Source organism: Neolamprologus brichardi, chromosome 7, assembly GCF_056152115.1.
Source record: "Neolamprologus brichardi isolate AB-2024 chromosome 7, ASM5615211v1, whole genome shotgun sequence".
NCBI classification, from domain to species: domain Eukaryota; kingdom Metazoa; phylum Chordata; class Actinopteri; order Cichliformes; family Cichlidae; genus Neolamprologus; species Neolamprologus brichardi.
In genome coordinates this window covers 25189574-25213115 of record NC_142110.1, presented here as the reverse complement: position 1 = coordinate 25213115, position 23542 = coordinate 25189574, and the positions used below count along the sequence as shown (strand labels likewise).

Below are 23542 nucleotides of genomic sequence, written 5' to 3'. Positions count from 1 at the left end.
ACAATATCATTTTTAAAATGATATGCTGTTTAAAATTTGTCATAAATATGAATTTTTTTTTTAATATATAATGAAATAAAAGTTTATGGCATTAACATATGAAATTGTTAGGGACTACAATTAGTCTGTTTTCATAAATTTTCCCCTACAGATGATAATTAGGCAAGTGAACTTGAACTCTGAACACTCAGGGAGTGTCCTTACACTACTCTAGGTGAATAGAGCAGATTGTTCAGCCACTGGGTGAACTTGGAGATTTGGTTCATCATTCCAAGCAGTTATGTGTATGTTCTAGCAGCTAAAATTGTCTAATGTTACCTGTTTTGCTGATAATGATCATTTACATAAATTGGGGCCACTGCTGACATTTTAAGCTCTGAGCACAGAGCATGCACGTAGCAGAGCTATGTCGTATTTATCTTCCTCTTTCTCTTTCACACACACATAAAATAATAATGGAGGAAGTATCTTACATTCTAACTGCAGAAACAGCTTTGTGTCCTGTTATATTCATATTATAAAAGTAGTATTTAACTTTTGCAGCTTCAAGTGGAGCTCTTTCAGAACTATTTTGTATCCACTGATGATCTAATAGCATCTAATAACTGTTTTCTCCATTAATTGTTTGAGATGTAAAAATTATGAAAAGTCATCTTTCACTGAGAGTCATATTTCAAATAACTTGAAATCAAAAGTGATCAAAAGTGCCCACTTTTAGCCCATCTTAAGAAGACGGAGTTTGGTTATTTTAAAGAGAAAACAGAGTTTGTCAAAAATAGCTACGATTTATGTTGATGTTTGCTGACTTTTATCCACTGTCTGCCCTGCTTGTCCAGACCTATTACCATGGCCCCATCCTTCTTCTCCTCTGTTGGCTTCTGTGTAATTGGATCTATCACCTTAGCCCTTGCCCTACCTCCAACTGAGCCACCGCTCATCAATAACCATCCCTTTGTGGCTATATGGAACGCGCCAGTCGAGCACTGTAAACGTCTTCACATCCCGTTGGACACTGCAGCCTTCCAGTCAGTGACGACACCCGCAGCTGTGCCAGGCCAGTTTCTCACCACCTTCTATGAGGACCGCCTTGGCCTTTACCCTAGAGCTGATTCTGTCAAGCATAAGCTCTACAGCGGTGGGGTCCCCCAAAATGGCAACCTGACAGAGCACCTGGCCAGAGCCCAAAAACAAATAGATCACTACATCTCCCAGGATTCTTCTCCTGGGCTGGCTGTCATTGACTGGGAATCCTGGCGCCCCCTGTGGGACCAGAACTGGGGTTCAAAACGCATTTATCAGAAATTATCCATCAGTCGTACCCTGCAGATGCTCCCGTTCTTATCATTAAAGCAAATTCTTAAACTGGCAAAGAAACAGTTCCAGCGGGCTGGACGTCACTTCATGGAAAAAACCATTAGCCTTGGTACTGGTGAGCGTCCAAACCACCGATGGGGCTTCTACCTGTTTCCTGATTGCTACAACTATGGATGGAACAAGCTTGGCTACACGGGAGAGTGCTCCCACAAGACCCACAAGCAGAACAACCAGATGCTTTGGTTGTGGGAACGCAGCACAGCTCTCTTCCCATCAGTCTACCTTCACCAGAATCTGAGGAACTCTCCCCGGGCTGCGCTCTTTGTTCGTAACCGTGTTCTTGAGGCTCTGAGGGTGGCAGCATTGCCTAAACGTCCTTACGTTATGCCAGTCTATGTCTATTGCAGGCCACTGTACCGGGATCAGACCAAAAAGTTTCAGACCAGGGTGAGTGTTTGTGTTAAAATCACATTTATGCATATTATTCACTTCATCTTTATGATTACAATAAACAGCCCATCACATGAGGGTTTTGTCATTTGAACCTAAATAGTTATTAAATTTCTCATGTAAGAGCAAAAAGCATTAACAAGAACACAACAGAAAAAAAACTCAACAAATGAAGAATTATTTTTTAAAAACTTTTGAAAACAACATAAAAACATCAATTAATACTGCTCGGAAAGGAGAATGAAGGACTCAATTTAGAACTCTAATGTGATAAAGGTTTGGAGTTCATTCACTTTGAACAGTTTGTAGTACCTTATATCAACTCTACCAAGGTTTATCTATAGGTTTTCTATACTGGATTCTAAAAGATCTGAATGAGAGAGAAGCTGTGGGGTGTTTTGGGGCCTTGATGGTAGGGCATTAAAAATGTGATTATTTGACTGAAATAACTTCTTCTTCTTGAAGAAATTACTTTGAGCCTTTTTATGTAAAAAAAAAAAAAAGAAGTTTCGTTCTTGCTCTTTCAGAGAGATCTAATCAGCACGATCGGAGAGTCTGCAGCACTTGGAGCTTCTGGGGTCATAATATGGGGAGGTTCCAGAGACTACAACAACAAGGTAATTCACAGCTTACTGATATTTACTGGATGTTTTGATCAGATCTCCTGTCATTAAAGGATATTCTAACTCGACACAATATTGACACGTCAGCATTAAAAATCTACCAGCTGAGCAATGTGATTCCTTCGCAACATTGCAAATCCAGTGTTTGTTTGTTTCGTGAGAAGAGAAAAGACTTCAAGTATCACACGAGCCACCCGAAGACAGGAACACAACTGGCCAGCCTTGCATCAACAAATAATTAACATGCCTTTGTTTCCCCTCTTAAGAGGAACTAACAGTTGTGACTGTTTATCTGTGTTTACCAGACATGTGAAAGAGGTATTGCAGCTTCATTTGCTGCAGCTGCTTTTTGATTTGGTATATCTTTTTCTCGTCATTTGATGTTCACACAATCACAATATCTTATTGTCTTACAACCAATTTAAAGTGGCACAACTGAATGCAAATTCTAATTAAGAATAAAACAGACCATTTAGATGGTCTTACTGCCACTATCCATGTTCTCAGTCCAGTTCCTCCTTTGGACACAAACATTCATTAAGCAATATGTTTTATTTGGACTTTAATTACCCCAATAAAATATTTTTGCTGACATTCATCTTGAAGTTCTAAGATTTTTTTTGTACATACTTTTTGAACACCTGAACCTCTCACATAAACTCCATCCTGTCTTTGCAGGCGTCCTGTGATGCTCTGTCCAAGTACCTGAGATCCACATTGAACCCTTACATTGCTAATGTGACTGCAGCTGCCAAGCTCTGCAGCGAAGTCTTGTGTCAGGGGAAGGGCCGCTGTGTCCGGAAGAGCAACAACTCTCGCCACTACCTGCACCTAAACCCCACCCATTTCCACATCATACGAGCTGATAGGAAGTATGCGGCTATTGGCCTCCCTTCTGCTGATGACCTCAGTGCCTGGGCTGAAAACTTTACCTGTCAGTGCTATGCACGGCGGAACTGTTCTCCCAAACTAGTACACCCAACCACCATGAAACTCATTTGGATTTAATGTGTGAGGAAAGTAGATTTCTTTCATGTGATTATCTATCATTCATCTATTTTCCAAAAACAGAAAGGAATGTAAGTAAATGATTCCCTCAAAACATAGTGCTATTAATACTAATAACAACAACATCAACAACAATAATAATAATTGTTAAGACAAGCTATACTTTAAACTTCAGTTTTAACTATTTAAAAGTAAATGTGCCTTAATTAAACTAAACTCAGCTCAACTAAACTGAATTTTGAAAAATATACCTTAATCTAAAGTTGAGTAGATGAAGCTTCTGTCTGTTACATTACAAAGACACTATTTGGAAAGACATTTGTAAACATTACCTGTGTTGTAAACATCTGAGCACAACTGTCAGTCATTTTTTATGAATTTAAATAGGCCAGTCATATAGGTTTGAACTTTGAATCTGGCCCAGATTCATCCATCAGTGTATAACTGGGTGAATGAGGCCTGTAGTGAAAATTGCTTTGAGTGATCAGTTAGAATAGAAAAAGTGCCTCTTCTGATGCTTTGTTTGAACTTTAGCAGGTCATCTTCACCATGGCTACACACCTAAATTCAGTTGCTGGCCTAATTGGCCGATGACACATTAACAGTATGGGGTGGTTCAACAGATGTAGCTAATGAAGTGGCCGCTGAGTGTATGAATCAACAAATAATAATAAATAATACAAAAAAATGGAGACGTTTCCTTAATAAGTGACATGAGCAGAGCAACAACAATACAAATACATACAAATATACATTCATGTCCTCAGAACAGTGACATCATTCTTCTATAGCATCTTATTCATGTGCTTGTAAATCAGAATGATTTGATGAATGAAATAAACACGAGTGTCACAAAGAGAATGAGTGTGTTTTGTGTTTGATAGATCTTTTTAAGTATATAGCTACTTTACCAGGTTTATTAACGGCATTAAAAGTAACATTTTCTAAGCCACATTATGAAAAAAACAACTAATGGTGACAACCTACAAAAATGATTTGCAACACATAAATTTGCACCATAATCCTAACTTTCCCATGACTGACCAAATATGTTATTTTTTTCATACTCCTTAAAAAGTGTTTAAAGTTCTCCAGGCTTTCTGAAGGTCTTTAAAGGTTTTCCTTGGACACTGACTCCTTATTCAGTGATTTTCAGTCTAGTCCTTGTGCCTGGCCCTTTTTAAAGGAAGCAACAGTGGTGTACAAAATACAAGAAAAATAAAAAAACAAAACAAAATATAAGAAATAAAGAAATATGAGAATTATAACTTAGCTAAGAACTCCTTTTAAAATTTATATGTAGCCCCATTATATGTTGTAAAAACATTTTATTTTAATTTATTTTAATTTATTCCCATTTTAATGTATGAAAAATGTACAACAGATGGACAGGATCTAAATTTAGATGACTTGACTTTTAAAAATCATGTCCTTAAGAAAAAAGGAAAATCCAGCAAGAATTTAGGAGATGTTTCTGGCTCTTCAGTTGATCGATCCATAGTTAAAGCTTCATCAGAAATGTCACAGTTCATGGGTGGTTATCAGGAGGCCATTCTTAACAAAGGGAAATGGGAATAAAAGGCCAAATTAGACAACAACCAAATTTGTAATGTTTGCTAAACATTATTGTCAATAAGTAAGTAGGAGGTCGAAAGAGAGGTTAAACAGTGAGTGTCTACAGCCATCTGTAAAACACACAGGAGGCTCTGTTGTGCTTTGAGGCTGCATTTCAGCTAGTGATGTTGGATTAATGATGTTGGACTTTACTTAATCCAGAAAAGTAAAGTCAGATTTTGGAAAGACTGCGATTTGAAACAGCTTCCATAGTCCCTGCGCCTGCCCGGTCAGCCCTGCGGCTACAAATATTTTGGTTTGGCTTTTGCTTTCTCGCGCGTGGTACTATCGCCCTGCCATGTTGGGCTCTCGCCTTCACCCACACACCTGCAGTTAATCACCCACCTGTGATTCATCACTTCTTCTTCTTCTTTCTTACATTTGTATTGGCGGTTGGCAAACAATTGAAAGGTGCATTACCGCCACCAACTGGTATGGAGTATGGTCTGGAATGATGCTCAAATAAATAAATGAATAAATGAATAAATAAAATAAAAAAATATTTCCTCAAATCCTTCCAAACAGGTTCCCCACTTTTAAAAACTGAAATAAGGCCTGATAACTTTTACTTCCCAATTCCTTTTGCAACAAATCAACAAGATCCAGTTCGATTTTTAGGTTACTGAGATTTTGAGTGATTCATCACTTTGTTTGCTGGCCTCTTCATAAGGCAGGAGCGCTGAGCTACTCGTCGCTGGAATATTGAGAAACTCATGTTAGTGAAAGCTTGGCTCTGTAAACTTCTGGTTCTCCTAGTGCTAGCTTTGGAATTAACGTTCGTTTTTGTAAATAGATTTCCCGGACCTGTCCCGAATCATGAACCTTGGATCCCCTGAGTGTGAGGAAGAAATTCCCCGCGAGCAGCGAGAGGAGCTGAGTGAGTGTGGCGATCCCATTTCCACTAACCCAGTGGTTCCCTGGAAACCCCCACCTTCCCCCCACCTGTATATAGAGCACCTGGTGTTGCTTAATAAAGAACTGTGTAACTGTATTCCTCAGTCTGCGCCTGAGTCCGTCCTGCCTGACAACAGTTTCCTTTTACAGCATGGCAATGATCCCAAACACGTAATGCAGTAAAAGCATACACAGATAGAAGAATAAACAACAGAACACTATACCTCAAAATTATAAAAATAAACATTACATTGTTTCAAAAATTGAAGATTTTTTTCACAACTAAAGAACTCGGGCTGGAAATTGATAAGAGTTTAGCCATTCTGATTCCATTATTGATTCAATTCTCTTATCAATTCTCACTGTTGTAATCATGATTGCTAAACAGAATTACAATATTACTATTTTGCAGACTGACTGCCTGCTATGTGGTCAAATGCTTTTGCATGTTGGAGGTATTTCCCCTCTTTGTTGAGATCACTGTTGGGGTCATTTTTTTGGTACTGAAAAGAGTAACGTATTACACATACTATACAGAATATTTTTCTTACAGTAATGCAGTACATTACATCACTGTTTCTATGTAAAATGAACTTAAATATGTTGTCTCACAATTATCATTTAAGAATATAAACCTATCAGTTACAGTCCCACACACCAGCACAATCCCTATCCTAATGAGGACATACATATTATCTTCCTCTTATTAGCTAAGTATGGGCACAAAGCAAAGGAAAACCAGTCTTTGTAACACAGTGTTTCTATTTTAGAAACCTGAACAGGTAGAAACGGAGGATCATCATTTTTTTACCTGTTGAAGTTCAGGGTGTGGCTGCTGGGGTGAGATCAGCATTTGCTCAGATTTAACTTTACTCTGGATTCTTTGCTAGCTTAATGTTAGCATGCTGTCTGTGTGCTGCTTTCTGTCCTGGATCCAGTTTGCACTATGGCATCGTGCTCTCTGAACTACTGGGCACTGGTTCTTGATTCCCATCCGTATATAGTTCCACAAAGGTTAGACTATTTGTACTGTAGACTTATTGAGTTTCAAATCTTAACCAAACAAGAGATTTCCTTAAAATGAGACTTAGACTTGGAGTTTTTTTATTGTCATTGTGCAGTTTCTTGCACAACGAAATTGGGTAGGTGGACCACAAAGGTGCAAAGGTAAGAAGAGAAAACAATATACAACAAGAGGAAAACAAATAAATAAATAAAATAAAATAAAAAGCATATAAGTATACATATATGTGAGTGAAACTATATACATGGAGTATGCGTGAGAAACATTGAAACAGAAACATTATGGGTCTGTATAAAATGATTGGTGTTAATCAAAGTTAGAAATTTGTAGAAACAGTTTACAGAATTTAATTACTTGGCACAATTTAAAATACACCCTTCTTTTTGTTATGTAAAAACAACATTTAAAAATCTGTTGTTATGAGTAAAGATCTTTGGTGAAACCAGCCACCTGGTCCTTCATGCATTTTATCACTTTGATAACTAGACTAAAAGTGGATTTCCTTCTTATTACATTTCCACAAACAAATGACCAAGTTCAAGCACTCACATTCTTTGCGTGTCTGGACAGAGACTTTGTCTGCGAGTGGTAGGACAGATTGTCCTCAACCCAGAGGTTCCTCAGCTATCTTCCTCCAGGCAGTAAGGAGGGAACCTGGAACACATCAAGACAGCCCAAAAAGGAGTGAACACCTCAAGGCAGCAGATCATTCAGCTCTGACAAGCTACCACAAGTGCTCCACTTATAATTCAAGCACTTGCAAGAGCTTATTTAAAGAGGAGACTAACGGGTATTAATTACTCACTGAGGGCTTACTTTATACCAAAACAAATTGGACCAGAACAAGTAAGCACATAATTAATGATATCTCATTTACCTGATTAACATGTTTATATTTAAAGTTTGATTGAGAGTTTAGTAGGGATTTATTATAGGGTCAAGTTTGCCAGCACCTCTGAAATGCTTTCTACTTTAAATATAACTCGGCAAGAGTGTAGTGTTGAATAAATAGAACTCAAATAAAACTATCATTATGTGGGTTAGGAAACATTTTGTAAGGTCAAGGGTTTTTAAAAAAAATAACTGTTAAAACTATGTTAATCACAGGGATTGTCCTTGCAAAACTACACCCAGTTCACAAAATGCTTTAACACTGTTTGAAATAAACAGTGATAAAACACAGAATTTAATGATTTGCAAATCTCATAAACCCATATTTTATTCACAATAAAACAAAAAACATATTAAATGTTTGAAATGAGAAGATACACAATGTTAAAAAATATTAACTCATTTTAAATTAGATTTTTTGTGAAAAGTAAATTGTACTATAAAAAACAATTGGATGAACATTTGAAAACTAATCAGGTTAACCGGCAACAGACTATTGTAATTCATTATCATCAGGATGTCCTAAAAACTCCCTGAGTTTGCTGCATTTGATCCAAAGGCTTAATTTCTTCTTAGGAGAGTTGTAGATTTGAAGAATAGATGGTTAAAGAGCACTGACAGGTACTAGCAAGAGAGAGCATATTTCTTTCATACTGGCTTCTCTTTATTGGTTCCCTGTTAAATCCAGAATCAAATTTTAAATCCTTCCCCTCACATACAAAGTGTTTAAATAATCAGGCCTCATCTTATCTTAAAGGCCTCATAATACCATTTCACCAAAGTAGAGCACTTCGCTCTGACACTGCAGGCTTACTAGTGGTTCCTAACCCAAGCACACACACACACACACACACACACACAGACACACACACACACACACACACACACACACTAGCCGCTTATCCTAACCCTAACCATCAAAAATGAATGCCTAATCCTAAACCTCAGCCTAAACCTAACCATAACCTAATTGGAAGCCTGACACTAAAACCACATTTTGAGCCTAAAAATTGCCTTCAAACTCGTAGGGATGGGCATTTTATCACCATAAGTGACTGCTGGTATAGTAAAGTAGCATGCCAATTTTCTGTCCTCACGAAGATGTCTAAACATGTACACACACACACACACACACACACACACACACACACACACACACACACACACACACACTTAACCCAACTTCTCTTACATTTACTAACAAAAATATATATCATTAGTTCATCAAGTTCAATAAAACTAAAATTGAAAATTTGAAGAAAAAAAAACTTGATGAAGATTTAGCAATTTTATTGTGTTTGTAACTGTATTTGCAACATTTGTAAATCTTCCAAAAGTTATTGTTTTGGAAGATTTTATAAGATGGAATTTTGTTTGGATATATGGTGTTATTAATAAGTGCTCTTATTAATGTAGCTTTATAAAAAAATTTGCTCCTGCAAAAGAAATTTAGGAATTTAGTGTCTTTGCATGTGAAGCTAAATACTGAAGTCGTCACTTCGTGAACATGCTGGGGCAAGCCCATCTTGTTGTCATGCATACAAAAGAAATGTTGGAATGTGGTAAGAACAAGAAAATGTTGGGAAAATTAAGAAAGGATTCAATGATGAAATTCCATCTTTTATACTTTGCCCCTTTTGAAGACAGAAAAAGAGCAATAAGTCTGGCATCAGCACAAATCTGTCCAAGCAAAATGAATATCAATATCAGGGCCTCGAACCTAACTGGTGTTTGTTTCCTTTTATGACAGATCTCATTCTTGTTACAAAATGTATGGAGTGAAACTGATCCATGAAACACAGCATTTTGTATTCCTGTTTGTCAGCGCAATGGCCCTGATATCCTCCTGTAGGTCCTTTCCAAGGACAGGCTTCCTTCCTTCCTGGCCATCCCTTCATGTTCACGTGGAATGCTCCAACTGAACTGTGTAACATCCACTTTGGTATGCCCCTTGACCTCCCCTACTTCAGCTTTGTCAGCAGCACCCTGAAAACGGTGACCAACCAAAGCATCTCCATATTTTACATTGACCGCTTTGACATCTTTCCCTATATGGACGAAGACACTGGAGAAATGCATGATGAAGGTTTTCCGCAAATGATAGACATGCAGGACCACCATGACGATGCTGCAGATGACATCAAGCACTATATTCCCACCGATGGACCTGACCTGGCTGTCCTTGACTTTAAAGAGTGGAGACCGCAGTGGATTCGAAACTGGGGAAGCAAAGATATCTACCGAGAGGTTTCAATCGAAAAGGTCAAAAAGAAGAAAACTTCACTTTCTGAAGATGAGGCAGAGGAAAGGGCAAAGATTGTGTTTGAAAGAGCAGCCAAGAGGTATTTTGTCCAATCCATCCAAATTGGGAAGAAACTGAGGCCAAAAAGACTTTGGGGTTACTACTTGTATCCTGACTGTTATGACTGCAACCAGGACATGGTGGGCTTTACTGGAGAGTGTCCTGATATTGAGAAGCAGAGGAATGACAAATCTTTTGTGGCTCTGAAAAGAGTCCACGGCACTCTTTCCTTCCATCTACCTGGAGTTGGTCCTCAAAGACTCCTGGAAAGCTCGTTTGTTTGTTCGCCATCACATCCAGGAAGCCATGAGGGTATCAACCCTCCCCCAAAGCACCTATTCAATCCCTATCTATGCCTACATAAGACCTGTGTACAAGGACAGCGTTGATGACTACGTGTCAGAAGTAAGACATCACTGCTCAACACACAGTATTATATTACCTTGAGAAACAATTTGTGCTCTGTATGCCTCACCAATCCTTGATGGAATGAAAGGTATCTGCCATCCAACATAGAATTTAGGGATGAACTACTTTCTAAGTACAAGGCTCTCATTCACAGTAAACTTTGTTTACTAACATCTTCCAGCACTATAGCTCAGGCTTCAGGCTATTCAAAAAACTTTTTTTTTCAGGCAGATGTTTTCCTCATCTTTATTCATTATAATGTCAAAGTAGACAGTGAATCATGGAAAGCTACTTTAGCAGAGCACAGAGTACATGGAAACATACAATTCTGTTTTTTGTTTGTTTGCTTTTGTTTTTTGTTCTTATGTTTCAATTTTTTAAAAGCCTTCAAAAGTGAAACCAGTATTAATTGTCCTGAAGCTACATTCTTTGTTATCCTTATCTTTATAAAAGTTTTAACTCTAATAAGTGTATTATTTACTCACTGGATTAAACTAAAGCTTTAAGGGAACAACAATAAACATGGTTTGTTTACTTAATTTCCCATCAAATCTTCCATTATACTCAGGATTACACCCACGTGCCTGCACTCAGTCTTAAACAATGATTTCATAAAAACCTGTAACAATACATGACATTTAAAAACACACAAACAAACACATGTTATCAGGGAATTAGGTAATTGCTACAAAGTATGTATTTTAGAGAATAGACTTGTTTTAGTCTTATACATGAATAATGAGTTTCAACTATCAGTCAACATTACTCTGACTCTTTCTGTTCTGTTTCTGCAGTTTGATCTGGTTAACACCATTGGAGAAGCTGCTTCTCTGGGCGCTGCTGGCGTCATATCTTGGGGAGGCATGAATGTCACAGACACAAAGGTAGATTGTACTTTTGATAGGAAATTGGTTGCTTTTAGGTATCTTTCATGCAAGACTTCAATCATAACATTTTAATCAAATGTTCCAATATCCCACAACCCTGCAGGACTCTTGCTTTGATGCACAACATCACTTGGAGCAGGTTATGAACAGGTACATTGTGAATGTTTCCACTGCAACACACCTCTGTAGTGATGCACTATGCCAGGGCCAAGGTCGCTGTATAAGGAAGCATTGGGATGATGACGGGTTCCTTCATCTGCACTCATGTCGCTACCAGATCAAGCAGCAACACCGGGGTGGACCTTTGATTGTGAGCGGTGGTCTCTCACAAGATGACATCAACTTGTTCGACAAAAACTTTGACTGCATGTGCTATACTGAAAAGCCATGCCGGTCGGTCATTACGCTCAATGTCATTCCCGACGCAGTCATCAACACATCTGCTGATAGGACACACTCCATCCGTTTATATTTGTGTGTCTTGGTGTGGGTGTTTGTGAGTGAGTAAGTGAGTGTGTTTGTGTATGTGTGTTTGCCTTTGTCTCCGGTGGATAGACGATCATAAGTTTGTTTAAAGTAACTTTTTATTTCATTTCAACAACCTTCTTTCATAAAATATGTCTAAACTAAAAAAGGGTTAAAATGGACTTAACCTGTGTTTTTGTGATTACCTGTCAATTATATACCGATAATTGACACCAAAGATCAGAAAGAACTGGGTATATATCCTGTGCCATTTTTCACAATGGCTCTTATTGTGCCACAAGAGGTCACCACAGTAGGAGTTTTTACCAGCACAAAATTCACAACTAAATACTGCCTTATGCTATTATTATTAGGCATTTACACAATAAAAGCCTCCCAAAATTTAATCAATAAAAAATGCAACATTGCGATGCTAAAATTAACAACCTCAGGCCCTGCTACTGGCCCTTGCATTGGCTCTTATCTGCTGTGGTACTTAAAGCCAACTGGTTAATAAAATAACTATGATAACAATTATCAGCTGCAACTAACATAATTTTTTTGTCACTGTACTAGTGAGTAGTGAATATAACATGCTTAGCATTAGGATTTTTGAACAATATAGTGGCAGGTGTGTTTTAATAACAGACACGTGTGGTGCTCTTTCTATGACACCAACTTAAGCAACCCCCTTTTCTATCTGAAAAAAGAACGTCATTTTATTTCCAAATCAAAATCCTACTGTTACACTTTTTTGCACCTTTTAAAAAGATATGCATTACAAACAACTGGAATAAGCAAGATATTGAACTGAATTTTAATGAGGTCCAGAAAGGGCATTTTTCTTGCACTGAAAAATAAAGTTGCATGCAAGAATACGCATGCTAAAAATTCTACAATTGCATAAATGTTTCTGCCATAAAAAAACGCAAGAATTACTACTGTGGTATTTCAACCCTAAGTGTTAGAAAAGATGATCACTTATAATAGTGGGAGATTTGAGTTAAAAGTGCTCATATTTTACAGGAAAAGTTTAACTGGGATGCAGAGTGGAAGACTATTACCACACTCACATCCACATGTTAAACACAGGGCTACAGCTGGTTAGATTAGCTTACCATAAAGACTGGAAATAAGTGGAGACTAACCTGCCTCAATACAATGATTCAAAACATTAAAGTGACAACAAGACGCATTGTCCGCTGTAAAAATGTGCTGTATTGTGGTATGTGCAGAGTGCCGTACTGAGACATTCACTCATTGTTTAGTTGTGTGAATAACTGAATTCCAGGGCACAGTGACATTTTATGTTAGAACACATGTTTGGCTTCTGGTCACGTCCTCTCATCTATATTCAGGAGCGGTCAGCATTCAGAAGAATTCAGTATCTGCCTGCCTGTTGTGGGCTGCATGAATATTTTATGTCTGGGTTCTCTTCCTGGTTTCTGCTGTGATTTGAAAGTTTAGCAGCCATTTGAAATTCTGAGCTTTTTTCCTTCTTTGTTTGGTTTTGTTTTTTTAATGTTGCTTTGCAGATCTTTCTCTACAATCTTTGATTCTTACACAGTTAATTAGAATGTGATAAGAAGTAAACTGCTGTAGAAAAGCAATAGGCACTACTTTTTTATTACTTAGAGTCATGTGTAGACCTGTACACTAATTCAGATAAAATTACATAAAACAACACTGTCATCAAATAAAACAGGCAAACAAAAGTCTCCATATGCAGGCTGGTACTTTTCAAAACATTGTATTACCAGATAATTATCGGTGATTTGCATATCACCTTAATGTTGCAGCTAGATTATACACTGCTGGTTACCTTTATATATAAAATACATCTTATAGTTTTACTAGATTTGGATTTAAAGACAGAAGTAAAAAAAAAAAAGAAAAGAACTAAACCAGGGGTCCTGTTCTCCTCTTCACTGGTATCTCAGCACTGGTGTACTTATCTTGCAGGTGCGTCTTTAACATTTGAACTAGAGCTCCTTAACAGCTGACAGACATTTAATGATCAAAAACATAATACTGAATCACAGTGTAACAGCTGTCCTCTGAAATCTAGCTAAGTGACCTTACAATTACATGCACAGACATAATCAAAGGATTGGATACATAACTACTTTGCAGCTTTGTGCAGTGATTTACACAGTCAGACAAATTCTGCGACTATTTTAGTCATTTTAAAAAATAAACAAATACATCCAACACTGTTAACTAAACCTCAGCATAGGGTTAGGTGTAGAGGGGAAGGTTGAACAAGACAGGTGAACATAATTTCGTCACTCTTTGGTGATACTATTTCCACCGTGAGGCCTCACTGTACATGTATAAACTGTCAAAAAAGAACTGATCCACAGTCTCTTCCTGGTAGAGCCGTCACCCTTTGTGTTTTGGCAGTCTGGTCCCAGCCTGGCCCAGCTTGGCTAAGCTCAGCTGCCTGTATAATCTGTTCTGTCAGATGGAAACTGTCGTCCGGGGGTAATAAGAGCTTTATTGTCCTGATTCTTCTGCTTTGTTGGGGATTGCAGAGCATTTCTAGGTCACTGGCTGTGACTGAATGTTCTGGTGACCATACTGATGCTTCACTGAGGAAACGCACTTGTTTCCCATGCTGATCCTACCCCACCCTTTCACCCAGCACTTTTGGGGGAACACAATTAGAGATCCAGTTCCAGCAGCCAGATTGCAATTTACCAAAGGATCCCAGCTTCTGTTTTCTGTCAGAGCAGATATATTATGGATACTGACTCACAATTAATAGGCTCTTTCATTGTGATAATTGGGCAGAAAGGCCCCATGATCATTTCCCCCACTTTTCTCCTCGTAATTATCTTCTTTCACCCTGTTCTCTTTCAGATAGGTTAAGCACACATTAAAGTTCCCACCTTAGATTTGGATGCTACAACCAGAGGTATCAGTTATTCCTGATGATCGTAAGCTATTTAGCAGTATCTTGCATGTAAAAATGTGAACCTAATATATAACACTGAAACTGTAGCTAAATGAAATGTTTTTGTTAAAAACTGGAGCCAAAGTTCTGCTAAAAGATTACAAATTTTGTTGCAGTGGTCACTAAGTCAGATTAGGCAATTATCAAGTCATAAAATTTTGGCTGTTCCTGACTGAGACCCCAAAAGTTACCTGTCTTTCACAAGGTATGAGGTCCTAATAAAAAAAGGAGGCTGTGATAAAAACTGATGTAGTTTTTATGCAGTCTGTGTGGTACAGACTGTGTGATATTATTTGATTTCACGAATCAGTCTAGCTGTCAAGATTAATGCTCTTTTGATTTGTTAAAGCAAGCAACAACCTGCAGGCTCCCAAAGTGAGTCATTTTCCATAGACTTGGATGTCAAAATGTCATCTTTACTACATTTGTGGTCTTATGTGGTATTTTTTTCACTCTCGGTCTGAAAGTCTCCATTTTTTCTCTCTTTCTCAATCCCAGAAGCCCATTCTGCCCTGATTAGTGCACACAATCTCACTATTGTGACACCTCTAGCTAAACTCTTCCCAGGCGTCTGCTATAACCAGCTTTGTTGAAGCATGTACCAAACATGCTGCTAGGAAGGAATTATGCAAATGTGTTCCATGGGAAAAAACATACCAAAAGAAAGCCTGCCAATAAGGCATATCAGGCAGTGAGAGTGATTCTGGGAGAAAGTCTCTTTGGCCTTTGCAACTTTGCAAATGTTTTACATATGAAGCAAAAGCTTTAATACTCCAAAGGAAAGAGAAAGCCCCGAAAAGCATAACATGGTCTCTCTTTGTGTATTGTCATTCAAAGCAGCAAGTGGTCCTGAGGAAATTATGAAACAACTAGATTTAACACAGCCTAAAACAAGAATGCAGATTGTTGAACAAAACACCATCTGCATACATATTTCAGTGTCCAAATAATATTCCTTTTAGCACGATTAGTGTAACCAACAGGTTCTTATGATAAGAGCATGGTGGAACCTGTGCTATTAGTGTTAATGTACAAAACAAATACAGCTAAACATTCATCCATCCATCCATTCATTCTCTTCTACTTATCCAATTCAGGGTCGTGGTGGGGCAAGAGCCATGCCATAGGGAATGAGGTAGGGTACACCCTGGGCAAGTTGTCAGGCAGTTGCAGGGCCAACAGAGAGAGAGAGAGAGCGAAAGCCATTGATACATACATTCACACCTAAGAGCAATTTAGAATTAACATACTGTAATCCTTAGATGCATGCTAGCATTGGGTGGTTCATTTTTAGCATTTAGCACTACTATTTTTTCCACTGTCTAACAGAGGTGCTTGTTATGTTCATATTCACAATCACTGTTGATGTTTCCCAGTTATCACATTAACTTTGACTAAAGGAACTTTTAACTGGACTTTAATTTAAAAGGACCTTTTGTATTGTGTTTTCCTATTTCTCTTGACAAGTGAAAAACATCTGCAATTCATGAACTCTCTGGGTTCCACAAACATCAGTTTGAGGCAAAATCCTGAAACATGTCTTTTATAGCATCCCTGGAAATTCAAAATTTTCATATCTTGAAGTTTCTCTTCTTTGTCTCTTTGTTCTCTGGATGTGGAAGCCAGCAGCAGACTGTGCCAATAAGTTTCACATCAGTCAGCAGACTTATAGTTTTTTGTCTTTAGGGGTTTGCTAGCTTAGCTTAGCTCATAACCAACTTGCTAGCAGCATGGCCCCTCTTCACCTGCCGCTCCTGCACATTTCTGATCATTGTGTTGGTTTGTTTGTTTAGTTACTCTTAGACTCCTTTAGTAATAACAATACTTGTAACAAATGTAGCCTGTTTGCAGCTCTGGAGGCCAGGATCACTGAATTGGAGACCCAGCTTCGCACCCTTGAAAATCCCAAAGATAGCCAGACCCCTGTAGCCAGCTCAGCTAGAGGCAGCATAGCCCCTGTTAACTCTCCCATGGTAGATGCCACCCACCACTTTAATAACACTCTAGATCTTGTTCTAACATATGGCCTAGAAACTGAACATTTAACAGTGTTTCCTGAAAACCCTCTTTTATCTGATCATTTCTTAATACATTTAAATTTACAATAATGGCAACAGCAGTGGGGAAAAGACTTCATCACAGTGGATGTCTTTCTGAAAGTGCTGCAATTAAGTTTATTTGATTATTATTAAGTTTATTTTATGTCCATCTTGTTAATAATTTTACTTCTTCACTATCTACGACTCTGAATACTGTAGCTCCTGTGAAAAAGAAAGCATTGGAAGTACTTGACTCCCTGGTATAACTCTCAAATGCACACCTTAAAAAAGTCAGAGCTCTGTTGAGCCAAGCATTCCTTTAACATTAACTAGTAACGACTTCATGAATTTCTTCACAAATAAAATTTTAACCACTAGAGAAAAAAAAAATACTCATGGCCATCTCCAGATATAACATTATGTACAGCTACTTTCAATACCATTGATATTTATTTAGGTCTGTTAGAGCAAATTCAGTTGCTTGTATGCATGAAGTCAGGGTGATGGTTACACATAAAATCACCTGTGTAAATGAAGCAAAGAGCAGAGCCAATCATTAGATACATTTGAACATTGCTATCTCAACTAGATTAGGGAGATTTTAATTGCATTGTGTTTGCTCTATAACCAAAAAAAAAAAAAAAACAGAAACATGGACCTGGCAATTTGGCAGCAAGCCCTGTCTTGCATTAAGGAACTTCATGTCTTTTCATAGTTTTTTATGATAGTTAGCTTTATGGCTGTTTTGCTTAAGACCACCAAACTTCTTGTGCCTTGAAAAATCCTGGATAAGTAGTTACTTTGGAAGCCTGGCTCCCCTCCACCAGTCAGAGGCAGCAGTTCAAGCCCTCCGGGGATATCTTTCTTATCCCAGAAAACAGCCCTGGGAGCAATTGGGAGAAGGTCAGTGAGCAGCTTGTTCAATACTGAAGCCTGTGTACCCATCACCCCTTTGTTTCTGAATGAATGGTGCTGTCTAGTTACTGAAGCAGCAACAGGGGCTGCCAGCTTCATTTACAAAAGCCTTAAACATGCACATTTTGTGCCAGAGAACAAATCAAAGGCAAACTGATGATTAGAGAAGAATTTGGTTTACATAAAAAGAGACTCATCAGGATCATTCTGCTATGAACACAATTAAACAAGAATGTTATGCCATTAGCAGATGACACAAATGCTATAAATACAAATTCACTGTTAATTGAAATGATGAGATGAAAGTAAAGATTTATAAGAAAATAAAAAAACTTTTGGGCCAACAATGAACCACTGAATCATAATGAAATAGTTCTAAGTTTGGTGAGCCCCACATTTTCCTTTTAGTTTCACCATCAGGTTAATATCTATACTCCTCAATGCTTGAGTTCATATGAGAATAGATCTAAAATTATCCCATGTTGGAATACAGCTAATCAACAGACTTTATATAAGATTGACATAAATTTTTGGTCTGAAAAATGAAGCCAATGTGCAAGTGCTCTAAACCTTCTTTCCAATGGCCATCAGATTCTATCAAAGTAAACTAATGATTACAAAGTCTCAAACGCTTTTTTCAAGCCTTATGAAATAAAGTTTGCATAAAAAGTAAGGAAATTTGTGTGATTTTTGTTTTAACAATGTTTCTGTCATGGTCCCTCTGTTCTCCCTGTATTTCTGCCAAAGTTTGTTTTCCTCTGCCTCTGTTCTTTATATCTGTTCTCTGGGGCTATGCTTTTTCAGATTCCCACTCTTGGCTCCACACACCGGACAGTAATCAACCAACTGCGGCCCATGAGCTTGTCAGAGGCCCCTAGAGAGATAGTTACATGGTGAAACTGTAACTGTTTAACTGAGAATGAGCACAAGCGCGCTCATGCACACAGGTGTTCACTGACACACTATCTTCCTTGGCTGCTGCCTCTAAGCATATTGTTGTTACCGCATTGTTGGTCTTGTGTGCCACTCAGTACTGTTCAGTATTTGTTACTTAAGGTTATTCATCCTTATCTCGGTTGTTGCTGTGATTTTCCTACTTTGTTGTTCTTTTTTGCTTGTTTTCTTTTTTCCCAGCAGGAAAAAAAGCAGATTTTTAGTGTCTTTTCTCTCTTTTCCTCTTCTCCTCTGTTTTTCTTTCCCTCTCCTTTTCTTGAACTTTCTCTTTCCTGTACCCTGGTCCTGTCTGTTCCGCTTGAAATACCTTAAAAGCTAAATAAATAAATAAATAGTAAAGATCAATCAAGTGGACTAGTATGACAAAACTGTAATGATCCACTTGGGAAAATAAAATCTGGCATTTTTATTGGCCTTCAGACAATAATTCTCATTTCTACAGTGCTGAACGGGACAGGCAACAACTGAAAAAAAGAAGAGGGACCTAAAATCTGCCTCCCATTCTACTTTTAAATACTCTTTGAGCAACTAATAAGCCTGCAGTCTGAGAGCGAAGTGCTCTAATCGGGTGATATGGTACTACGAGGTCATTAAGATAAGATGGGGCCTGATTATTTAAGACCTTGTATGTGAGGAGCAGGATTTTGAATATATGCTGGATTTAATGCAGAGTCAATGAAGAGAAACCAATATAGGAGAAATCTGCTCTCTCTTTCTAGTCCCTATCAGTCCTCTTGCTGCAGCATTTTGGATTAGCTGAAGGCTTTTCTGGGAGTTTTTGGGACATCCTGATAATAATGAATTACAGTAGTTCAGCCTGGAAGTAATAAATGCATGAACTAGTTTTTCAGCATCACTTTGAGACAGGATATTTCTAATTTTAGAGATACTGCACAAAGTGAAGAAAGCAGTCCTACATATTTGTTTAAAATGTGCACTGAAGGATATATACTATTCACAAATGACTCCAAGGTTCATCACAGTGTTACTGGAGGCGAAGGTAATGCCATCCAAAGTAAGAATCTGGTTAGATACCATATTTCTAAGATTTTCAGGGCCGAGTACAAAACCTCAGTTTTATTTGAATTTATAAGCAGAAAGTTAGCGGTCATCCAGGTCTTTATGTCTTTAAGACATTCCTGCAGTTTAACTAATTGGTGTGTGTTATCTGGCTTTGTGGACAGATAAAGTTGGGTTTCATCTGCATAGCAGTGAAAATGTATGCTATGTCTTCTGATGATACTGCCTAAGGGAAGCATGTATAATGTAAACAGAACTGGTCCTAGCACCGAACCCTGTGGAACTCCATAATTAACCTACAGCATGCTCTAATTGTTGTAATAAAATATTCACTATCAAATGCTGCACTGAGGTCTAGCAGGACAAGCACAGAGATGAGTCCACTGTCAGAGGCCATTAGAAGATCATTTGTAACCTTCACTAAAGCTGTTTCTGTGCTGTGATGAGCTCTGAAACCTGACTGAAACTCTTCAAATAAGCCATTCCTCTGGAGATGATCAGTTAATTGTTTTTCCAATTACTCTTTTAAGAATTTTTGAGATAAAACCAAAGTTGAAGATTAGCCTATAATTAACTAAGACATCTGGATCAAGTCATGGCTTTTAAAGTAACGGTTTAATAACTGTAAGCTTGAAGGCCTGTGGTACATAGCTGATTAATAGAGATAGGTTGTTCATATTTAAGATTGAAATATTAATTAATGGTAGGACTTCTTTGTGAGTCCAGCATTACTCACAAGTATTAATGATTGTAGTGTTGCCTACTGTAACTTACAGGTAACCTGCATTACACAGTATTTAACTTGAAACACCACTTACGCTAAAATATTTACGTAAACATAAAAACGTTTGATTTTATAGCCTAAAACAGCCTAAATAAAACAAGTAACAGGAGTGCCACTGCCTCCATGTTAATACATTTAACCTACTACTTCAGTGCAACACAGAGAGTGGTATTTTTCCTGAAATGAAGAAGTCATTTATGTTAACAATAAAGAGCACTTTGATGAATATATCAGATATTTGAGTAGCATGTTAATGTTCAGTGTAAATACGGCCTAAATGTGAAAACATATTTCAGCCCATGTCAAGAAGCACCTCTGTATAAGCTCATCATCATCTTCAGTGCTGCAATCAGCAGTGTACGTGTTGGAACATATTTTCTTTTTTGAAGTTTCACTGATGTGTTTAGATTTGTTTTCATAGGCACAAACAAGGAAAGTGACTTTGAAATCAGTGCCTTCAAAGCATTGTGCAGTTTTACAACAGTACTTACACTGCCTGGTAAGGGGAACTGCTTTAAGGACAAAAGCAAAGTAAAGAAAAAAGTCTTGGGGTGCACTTTAATTTAATTAAAATATTAATTAGAAACATGTATTAACAAAATTAAATTAAGAGTAAGAACTTCACTAGAAGAAGAAACTGCCTACAGTCTTTTGTTTACTGACTGCACTGTTTCAGGACAAAAAGACCATCAGCAACAACTTATTGTCTTAGCATAAATGAGGCTAGATGTGCAGTTTGTGGCACTGTAACACTATTCACTGTGCCAGCCCAGCTGAGAGACAAACTCCCTAACACGAAGCTTGGACAATGGCGTGCTCTGTCCACGTTAGCTGCATGGTGACGATGATGACTAAATTATGGTGAGAGAAAAAACAGCTGAGGGTTGTGCTGAATGTGATGCAGCAAATGAACTATCAGAGCAGTTTTTTGAGGGAAAAAAAAACTTTCATAATAAATTATATTTCTGATTTGACTTTTCAGTTCTGTCTGCTTTCTGTTCATGTTTTAAGGAGGTTCAACTGTTAACTGGACTGATTGCAATTCTGAGTAAACGAGTTCAATTTGAACTGCAGCAACAATAGTAGCTGTGTGCTCTGGATGTATGGCAGTGACGTCTCACACTCTACTGTTTTCTTGTCCTCCAAGTGTTAAAGCTCTATGAACAGCTAAACTTTGACAAAAGTCTAATCTTGTCAATCTTTTGCAGCATCGCACTACCAGCGAATCCCTGAGCTCCTGCAGTGATATATCATTAAAATGCCTGTAAAGAGCAACGTGCTCATACAGTCATATCTTGAGTCAGTTAGGTGCACATTAAGCCAGACTACACTTTGGTTGCATTTTGGCACCTCTCGATCTTTGTTGCGCAGCCCGGTTGACCAAGCCACATCACTACCTGGCATCACTACATTTAAATGTGCCAATAACTTGATTGAACTCAGGCCCATAGCAGCTAAGTACCATTTTTAGGAACTTGTTTCTGGAAATCTGCAAGATGAGATTAATTTCTCAGTAGTGAATTTTGGTATAAACTCATCAAAAGAAACATCAAATCCAAAGGAGTATGCTACAGCCAACCTCAACTCCGTGAAACAAAAATCATGTTTGAAAAATGTTACCATGGGGAGAAAGCATTTATTCAGTAACATTATTTCTGAAGGCTGCAGAAATTTAAATGGAGCAGTTCAGTAATAAGTGAGGGCTTATAGAAACACTCTACTCTTATATGTACTCTTAATGAAACATTACCTGTTTTTTTAAAGGGCTTTGTGTTTGATCACAGCTCAGGACTAGGGCTGGGTATCGTCACTGATTTCTAGAATCGATTCAATTCGGATTCACAAGGTCCCGAATCGATTCGATTCATGATTCGATTCAATTCGATTCGATTTGAATCGGGGAAATTTTGCCTCAGAGAGTCAGAAATATTATAATTCAGATCATGCATCAGTATATTTCCATATTTTTATATTTATAAAAAGAAAGCTGAGACTTTATCAAAGGTGTGAGCATCACAGCAGATGCCTTTGTGTCAAAGTAGCTGAGGATAAAACAGAAAAACACGAAGGTGATTTTCCTGGCCTGGGATTTTATAAAAATATTCTGCAGTAGATCAAAAACGAAAGAAAACCATTAATCAACATATGAACGTTACCTGATGCTGCTGAAGTGAAGCAGAGCAAAGTTACAGCGGTTTTATTAGAGACACGGCTGAGCATTTTGCAATTTTGCATAATTTTAAAAAGTTTAATTTTGTTCACTAGCCTGTTGAACAGCAGAAATGAGGCTTTGTTTTTGGAAGTAAGTAAAAGGAAAAATAACAGCGTCGACAGCGCTGTAAACAACGGTAGACTTGTGAGTAACAAGCAAGCGAATAATGCAGAAAACAGATTTTTAGACAGGAAACTGTTCTTGAAGTACAGAGAGAGAGAGAGAGAGAGAGAGAGAGAGAGAGAGCGCTGTGCATGACGTGTGATTTTATCTTGGTGGAAGCAAAACAGCAAAAGTCAGACTGAATTCATGACGATGTTTATGTGAAGCGTAGTTTGGATCTTCTTTTGCTGCTGGTTCAGTCAATATTGTTTGGAGAGAGATAAAACTAACAGCTTCAGAATCAGCACAAAAAAGGGCGTAAACACAAAGCGCGGACCCGCCAAAACATCAGAATCAGCGAGCTGTCGGCTTTCAGCCCCGACCGTGTCCACGCCGTGGGGTGAGAAAGGCGACATCTCACTGATTCTGATCCGCGGTCCGCGCTTTGTGTTTACATCTTAGTGCAGAATCCGTGTTCCTGCTCTCATTTACTGTTTTAGCTGTTTGGTGGTTGTTTACATTTTGTGAGGTTTAACCTGAGATTCTGGCATTTCGGCCAAAATAAATTTATATAAAAAAATCGATTCAGGATTTTAATGAATGATATCACGTTATCCAAGCCAGAATCTATTTTAATCGATAAATCGATAATCAAAACCTACCCCTACTTGGGACCACAC

General features: G+C 38.0%; 1 protein-coding gene and 1 pseudogene across 1 annotated transcript; both read left to right on the top strand.

Annotated features, from left to right (window-relative positions):
• Positions 1-846: 846 nt before the first annotated feature.
• Positions 847-3395, top strand: LOC102777029 (hyaluronidase-like). The gene is made up of 3 exons (XM_006782284.1): positions 847-1761; positions 2292-2381; positions 3066-3395. The coding sequence occupies exons 1-3, from the start codon at positions 847-849 to the stop codon at positions 3393-3395; spliced, it is 1335 nt and encodes a 444-aa protein (XP_006782347.1).
• A 6192-nt stretch (positions 3396-9587) lies between these two features.
• On the top strand, positions 9588-11923 carry LOC102797205 (hyaluronidase-like; annotated as a pseudogene).
• Positions 11924-23542: the final 11619 nt, after the last annotated feature.

What these genes read in the sequence shown, in the direction of transcription:
- LOC102777029 (XM_006782284.1), top strand. Translation starts at nt 847, where the DNA reads ATGGCCCCATCCTTCTTCTCCTCTGTTGGCTTCTGTGTAATTGGATCT. An exon ending in CCAAAAAGTTTCAGACCAGG is followed by an intron (nt 1,762 to 2,291) that starts GTGAGTGTTTGT and finishes TTGCTCTTTCAG; the next exon opens with AGAGATCTAATCAGCACGAT. An exon ending in CCAGAGACTACAACAACAAG is followed by an intron (nt 2,382 to 3,065) that starts GTAATTCACAGC and finishes CTGTCTTTGCAG; the next exon opens with GCGTCCTGTGATGCTCTGTC.